This window comes from Agrilus planipennis, unplaced genomic scaffold (genome assembly GCF_000699045.2).
Source record: "Agrilus planipennis isolate EAB-ADULT unplaced genomic scaffold, Apla_2.0 scaffold61, whole genome shotgun sequence".
NCBI lineage: Eukaryota > Metazoa > Arthropoda > Insecta > Coleoptera > Buprestidae > Agrilus > Agrilus planipennis.
Genome location: NW_020438922.1, coordinates 65,242 through 73,473, shown reverse-complemented (window position 1 = coordinate 73,473; position 8,232 = coordinate 65,242). Strand labels below are relative to the sequence as shown.

The 8,232-nt window shown below is 33.3% G+C and overlaps 1 protein-coding gene across 1 annotated transcript in view; it reads right to left on the bottom strand.

Moving 5' to 3' along the window:
- Positions 1-4,552, bottom strand: part of LOC108732764 (cyclic nucleotide-gated cation channel subunit A) — a 103,109-nt gene extending 98,557 nt beyond the window's left edge. The window contains exon 1 of the mRNA XM_025973843.1: positions 4,472-4,552. Coding sequence (XP_025829628.1) covers positions 4,472-4,486 — 15 coding nt within the window. The 5' untranslated portion in view covers positions 4,487-4,552. The remainder of the gene's footprint in view (positions 1-4,471) is intronic.
- Between the last annotated feature and the right edge of the window lie 3,680 nt (positions 4,553-8,232).

Sequence of the window (8,232 nt, the reverse complement as noted above, 5' to 3'; positions counted from 1 at the left end):
TGTAATAATAAAGCGATAAACAGGAAGGATTACCATGTTGTCCTGTTTAATTCGAACGTAAAATGTCCCTGTCTATTTGTTAATTAATTTAATATCATTATTAAATAAAATATGTTATAGTTCCACAAAACAATTGTTACTAATTATGCATTTTGATAAGAATATATTAAGATAAAAAGCTTCTTCTACACTGTAATTGCTATTCAGTTTAATATAAAGAAGAAAAATCAGTCTAATACTTTATCTTTCGAAATGGAGCGTCTGATGAGATTGTTGTAGCAATAAGTACATTAATATCCCCTTAGACATTTTCGATTAATTTTATATCGTTTTAAATATCGCGCTTTAGGATCGAGGAGTTTTCATATCAATCAACTTTCCATCATATTATTTACTTTTATATTTTTATTATACTTAAAGAAAATTTAGTTTCATTAAAAGAATCCAAAGTCGTGGAAAATCTAAGAGAGTTATATTTTCCAGACTTTTTTCAGACAATTGAATGTCTTTATTTATAAAAATATCCTATCGTAAAATATTGTTGACGAGACCACCTAATTATCTTCATCTTAAAAACAAAGAAAAAAAGCTTCACATTATCATGGAATGACCCAAATATAATAATCATTTTATGGCAAAAATATTATAATTAATTAGTAAAACTAATTTATAAAGTCGTTTGATATAGTTTTCAATATCTTGATAATAAGAAATATTCGTTTATGTTAGGGTAGAAGTTGTTAAAACTCTCCAATTATTACCTTTCATTGGCAGGCATTAAGTAAACGCTTGATTCACTAAAAAAATCCCATTTTCACAACCAAGAAAATAAATTAAATTGTAACATCAAACAATGATGACAAAGATGGAATATATTACAAAAACTTACTTGCGTTCTTGCGTAAAAAAAATAAAAAAGCAATCTGGGGCCTCTGCATCATACAACAAGATATCGTCAATAATTGTCATACAGTAAAAACCACCCCCGGCGCCGAATTATTGATACGTGTTAAGCAGTAGGCTTATTGGAGAGTTACAGGCGACTAAACGCGACGCGACATGTATTTACAAATGATAAAAGCAACTTTCTTCGGAACTTAATTAGTAGGTGCCTGTGTATGCGTGTTTATCGTATTGTGTGTGAATGTGTACGTGTCTGCGCACATACCTAGAAGTGCAATTATCAAAATGACGGCTATTACCAGCGATTAATTGGTATTGACACAAAGCCGAGAATGGAAACGGTTCCCTAGTTCCAAGAAAAGAAGATTTGCAGTACGAAAGGGTGAAGGTAGCAAATAAAAAACCATATACTGTATACGTTACTGGCAGTGTGTTTAAATGTGAAAAGTATCAGTAGAATGAGAATCATGGGAATATGTAGGTGGAGGTGTGGTAGGGGTGAGAATGATAAAACGTATAAAATATGAATATGTCACCGGGAATGTATAAAATATTGTTTCAAAGATTTTTTAGTACATACTTATCCTAGGAAATTCTGATATTGTACTAGAAAATGTATAAAACTAATGCTTTCTCTCAGGGGCGGCCTTAACCACTGGGAGGCTCCTGGCGGGTAGGTTTTTCGAAGCCCTTGTCCTTGTGGAATTAGTTTTAATGATAATTAGAATTTCAAAATTGTTTATTTGAAATTAACAAGAACTAATAAACACAAAGATTATTATTTAAAAGAATCAGGGATTAAGAAATGATGCTTGCAGCTTTATTAAGTTTTAGAAATTCAAACAAATATTAGTACTATAAGTACCATTAGTACCTAAAAATTTTCTAATTGGAAAACGCGAGGCCCCTGCAAGAGTGAAGCTCCGGGCGGTTGCCCAGCTCGCCACCCCCAAAGGCCCCGCCCCTGCTTTCTGTGAATACAATACATATCAGATAAACTTGTTTAGGTAGATTTATGACAGATTGGAGTTTATTTAATGGCCCTGCCCGCTAGAGGCCTGTCTGATATGCTAGAATATTTTATTCACAGAAAGTATTAGTTTTACACATTTCCTAGTAAAATATCAAAATTTCACACAATTCCTAGGAAATGTATATATTTCCCAGGATACGTGTGTATTAAAAAATCTTTGAAACAATATTTTATACAGTTCCTAAATAGCTTCGGAATTGTATACAATTCCTAGATTTCATACATTCCCGGTAATACAAAAACTAAGTGAAAGATCATTCCTTAGAGACAAATTGGAACTGTTATGTAGGTATGGGCTAAATGTCGACAGTTTGCCAACAAATTAAAGGATTATTTTCTCCTACCCCCTTCCATACTATTTTGATTTTTCGCTTCCCCGTCTTCATCTGCACACCAACTTCAATAATTTTTAATTTTTCACTATTTAGTTCCAACCCACTTCTTTAATAAATACTTCTACAGTTTTTCTATCATTTCCTTCAATCTTGTAAAAATTGTTTACCAGAATAGTTCTAATTTACTTCTACCAAATTTAAATTATCACGGAAAAGGAGACGGAATCTAACCAGTGTCCTCAACCAGCGTCTTCCCTAACTCCTGACGGTGACGCCGTCGTTTTCTACGAAATATATTTTTATTATTATTTTAGTTTAGGTACATGTAACCGTAATAGGTTCACTATACCTAAAATCAGCAGTTCTGATGAAGAAGACTGGCCACATTATTTTTTGGCCGAAGAAGGAAGACAAAAGGAGCATGTGGGTCCACCCCATTAATCAAAAGAATTCCAACGTCTGCACCACTAGGCTTGGATGAGTCCCTTCTTTTAGTTTATTTATCCTTTTACGACGGTCTCCATTTTCTACTTTACTTTTATGATACATTTATGTCGCAAAAATGTTTATTAACATGGAACGTTTTACTGATCGTTATCTTCTTACTTATACTATAAAATAATAACAATAATATATTTCTTATTCCAGGATAATTTTACCGACGTATAAATGGCCAGTCTGTAAGTTAATAGCAGGCACCTGTTACATGTATTATTGGACATGAAATGAACGTGGTTTATGCCATTCAGTTATTGTAATTTATGTAATTGCAAACCTATACATGTTATGATGGCAACTCATTACCTTTTTGCAAATGCATAGAATATTAATGAACAACATTATAATTTAAACAGTCAATCGGTTCTTAAAACTTTTCCATTGTACCAGGTTCGAAAATAAATAATAAAACAAGAAAGAGTCATGTAGAGAAAGAATTATGATCAATTTTAAATGATATTCAATTTTGTTTAGATGTCATTTGAGTCTTTAACACTTACTTTACTTATTAATTTATTGAAGTTATAGTTCTTTTAGTATGAGATAGAAGTTCCGTCACACCATTCGACGGACGTTGAGCGCATGTAATTATATAAACGGCGTGGCGCGGTAAACGCCATCTGTAGTACAATAATACATTTACATATCCATCTAATCCATCAATTCTACTAAATGTAGCATTGTACTACAGATGGCGTTTACCACGCCGTTTGTAGGATTCATAAAACTCTGTATCAAGGTAGCAAGTAGAGACTGATGATGAGACTTAGCAAGATTAATATCAAGATCCGCGCCTGACAGTTTTGCCAGAATACTGACCACCAATAACTTCTTTGTCTTGCCCTTTAACTACGATAATATGCCTCTAATTAGCAAAGGCTTTTGTGGTCAGTACGATTGATTCGAGTCTAAAGGTCGTCGTCGGTTGAAGGAACTTAACGTTTCGCTAGTACGAGTGGCGAATTCTTCAGAGGTCCTCCCATTTCCGATACTTGGGTGTGGATGAGTGATGAGATGAAAGAACCTCCAACTGACGACAGCCTTTAAACCCGAATTACGTTTAAGAAGGTATTCTATCAACCTATCTCCCCTATTTCGTGTAGGCTTCCGTAGCGCCCTCTGTTCTCCTACTCTTTCTAATACAACTTCACATCTAACCTTTCCTATCGAGATTATTTTTAGCATCCTTCATCTCAAATTCTTCTAACTTTTTTTCTCCACAGTTCATGTTACACACTCATGCAGCGCCACTTTCAAAATTTTTTTTAAATTTTCAAATTAATCGATCGCGAACACAAAAAAGTGATTTCTTACTATTAAAAGCTACCCAACTTTTCTTTTTCCATCCTGAATTATTTAATAAGCTATAACAATTTTATCTTATATGTACTTAAACACATTTTTTTTAGCGAAAAGGCTCGGCTCCAAACTATTTTTAATTTTTTGGATATATCTTTATCAGTTTGTTAAGAGATGCTTGCAGCTTTATTAAGTTTTAGAAATTCAAACAAATATTAGTACTATAAGTACCATTAGTACCTAAAAATTTTCTAATTGGAAAACGCGAGGCCCCTGCAAGAGTGAAGCTCCGGGCGGTTGCCCAGCTCGCCNTAATTTTTGTTCTATTTTGTTTTCGACTGCATAACTCCTTGCTTTTTCCAAATAAAAAAATAGGTAATTTTTTTAACGTTCAATTTATTACCTTTATTTTCAACATTTGCTTTCGTAATAATTCACTGGGTCCAGCATAGCACAACACAGTAACATGGCACGCACGCACACGATGTTGTACAATTACGCCAGTACTGAGTACTAAAAATTGTCTTTCTCTCTTGACTCCTTAACTACCTTCCCAATAATTAATTTCGTGCCATAAACGACACCGTTCGAAAGGAAATACGTAATTAATTTTATCCATAAGGGCAACTTAATCGCCTTTATGACTGGCGCGGTTCTGTTTGTAAATTGTACCATTTAAATGAATTACGACACGTTATAGTCGTCCTGGAAGGAAAGAATAATCCTAAAACGTTTCCATAAAAGATATAGATCGATCCCATTCGTATGGTCTCTGACGCAAATTGAAAAAGTATGAATGATTCTAAAATAACTGATTTTTTATTACTGCTATTGATGTGCCTATACATATAGATACATATTCGCAATAGGTATATGATGAGTTACCTGAAACGTATGAAATTTCTCATTGTATACAATTCCTAGGAAATGCATGTAATTCCTAAAATTGCTCGGAAATGTGTGAAATAAATTATATTAGACACATTTCCTAGGAAATCTATACATTTCCTAAGTAGCAATCGGAAATGTGTTACAGACAATACTAAATAGGCAATAATATGGCAGGCTGTTTGCAGATGTATCTGCATCCACTGGTGACGTCATTGTTTGGTTAGGGAGATTTATGACAGACAGGAATTTCTTTAATGCCCCTGTACGCCGGATGTCGGGGCTGATACGTTAGATGTGTCCTAATGGTGTCCGACCGAAACCGTAACCGAATTTCGGCAACGGTCTCAGTTTCGGCCGAAACCGAAACCGAAACCGAAACTTCCTTATAAGTATCATGTTTTGAGAGAAAAATAAAGAAAACGTTATTATAATCAGTCAGTTTTATTTTTTTATCTTTAAATCACATAGCTCTGCAGTCTTTGACATTTTCACTTATTGATAATCAAATCAAAATCAACATAACAACCCTTCATTTAAGGAAATACTTTAATTGCGCCTTAAAAATACTTAAAATAGGTGAGATGTTTATTTGAGTAAGTATAGTAGACTAGACTCATTTTTCTTTTGAAGATTATTCATGCTTTTTTTTATATAATATTAAACATAAAATTACTTTTGTTATTGTTACCTAATATCACAATAGGTATAGGAACTTAATATTTAAGTAATAAACAAAACAAAATAAATCACTTTTATCTTAATTAAGAACAAATTAACTTCTTCCAAACTTAATTCGTCATGTTGAATGACACTAAACTTCAACAGAAACAAAAGGTAAACGACTAAATTATAAACTAATCGTGATCATAATATTGCAAAAGGCGACGACTACTAATAATTTCAAGTAGGTACCTGTAATCGTTATTTCTTATTAGTATTCATAGTTAAACAATCTCATGTTATGGCGAAATTTCTACTAATCTACTTCGCTTGGATGGAATTTAAAGCGCCGAACATGACCGAGCAGAGCGCGAGAACTCCCGAACGCAGTTTCGGTTTCGGTCGTAGTTTCAGCAGGTTTGCCGCCGAAACCGAAACTAAACCGAAACTCGTTTTTTTGCCGAAACTCGACCGAAACCGAAACCGAACTGTCGGTCGGACACTATTTCCTAGTACAATATCGGAATTTCATATAAGTAATTCCTAGGAAATGCATACATTATAGATTTTAGATTTTTAAAAAAGCAACTTCTAATAGTTGAACTTCATTGTGCATTATATAAATTTTGTTTACTAAGAAAACTGTATTTAAATTTTCATCGCCATGGGCTACAGAAGGGAGGAGTGTTCCCATTTATTTGTCCCCCTTGTCTAGAAAACAAATTTACTTCAGAAAGCGACCATTATTATTTTATGAAGTCATTTATCTTGAGTCCTTACGGTTTATTATATCTTTTTTGGATGAAAACGTAAATTGTGTCACTTTCCTAGAACAGATATTATCCAGTAATAGTTAGAAAAAAGTTTGAGGATACCTGAGAGTAAGTAAATGTCAACTAAATCACTTTTTGCAGTTTTTAATCATTTCAACGCCTTTTGGATTAACTTTCTACGTACAATATTGTGGTGAGAATAATGTACGTTATAAATAAAATTCGTGATATCTCCCAAAACGGCCACAAGCGGTTCTCATTTATTGTATGTAAGCTTGCCTGATTTCACTTTCATTGGAGTTTAAACGAAACGAAATAACGTTTTATTTGGTGCAATTTAAACTTCTTGAAAGCGATTTATTTTGTCTGATATATTTTTGTAGTCTAGATATTACAGACAGCAAAAAATGTGTATTCAGTGAAAAACGAATCCCTTATAAATCATGGGTAATCAATATACCAAAATCACGTTGAAATAGATTCGTAATGGATGAATATTGACCTGGGTTAAACTCTTAACTTGCATGAATGTTGTCTCTGTCTTTCTCATTAATATAATCGAACTAAAATATAATAAATTACCTTCCAATGTTTGTCATTTAAACTTTAATTAAATACAGAATGTCAGATTACAGAATTTTTCCGGTAGTTACTATCAAATCGACGATTTAATATTTAAAACCTTATTCCAATACATAGATCCGTAACTACTTATAATCTACCAAGTATTAATGCGAAAATCCATTTTCTGTTTATGCCAACTGTAAATTACCTCAAGTTAATGAGGAAAAATTTGTTGCTGTTGTCACACCCTCGCCGGGAATCGAACCCAGGACTTTTGGCTTTACGCGCTGTTGTCATCACTCGTACCTTAGTGGTAAGAGCACTGGCGCGTAAAGCCAAAGATTCTGGGTTCGATTCCCGGCAAGGATATGACAACAGCAACAAATTTTTCTTCATCAACTTGAAGTAATTTATAGTTGGTATATATGGCAAATGAATTTTCCATTAATATTTGATGTATTTACCACTATTAAATGATATCAAAATGTTTCATATATATATAGTACCTATAATTTGGTTTGACAGCATTTTTATAAAACTACAAATATTTCATCTACACATACAGGTCGGACGAAGGAAGCTGGCGAGCGGTCGCGCAGTACGCAGGTACTTGCCCATTTATGACCTATTTGGGTAAGTCACTTGGAACCGATACACAAATAAGCTTTCAGTAGCCGTAAATTATAGTATTAATACAGATAGGACAGTAGCGTACTAGAAAATAATGTAGAAACATAACTTACCAAAAAGAAAAAATAAACCTATTGCTTTTGTTTGAAAGTTAGTTTTCACATTCACTGTCATCATGGGAATCTCTTTCACTGTCACCAACATCAACAATTAGTTCTTTTGTTTGCCTGTCTATTACTTGCTCACTGATCCCTATTTTTAAATATTTAATCTACGCCCTTGATAGGAATACTGAAGAAAGAGGGCTGCAATCGTTATAACTAAAACTGCCTACTTTTGCTACCGCGCATCCACGCCATTTCAAAATTTCCGCCAACTTCCAGCGTCAGGCCTGTACTTAATTTAAGTTTAATGCATAATAGAAGTTAGATATCTGCATTTAAAAAAGAAAAAATTAATTTCTGAACGTTCGTATAAATTGTATATAATATATTTCTTGAGAGCCATATTCTTCTTGAAACTTAAACGGTACAATTATGATACGAATGCTTTAATTATTACGCTTTGTGCATTTCGTGTCCTCGAGATCTCTTTTACCGCTTCTTTAAAGGCCTTTGAATGACAAAGAGTAATTCGTTTCTAAAAT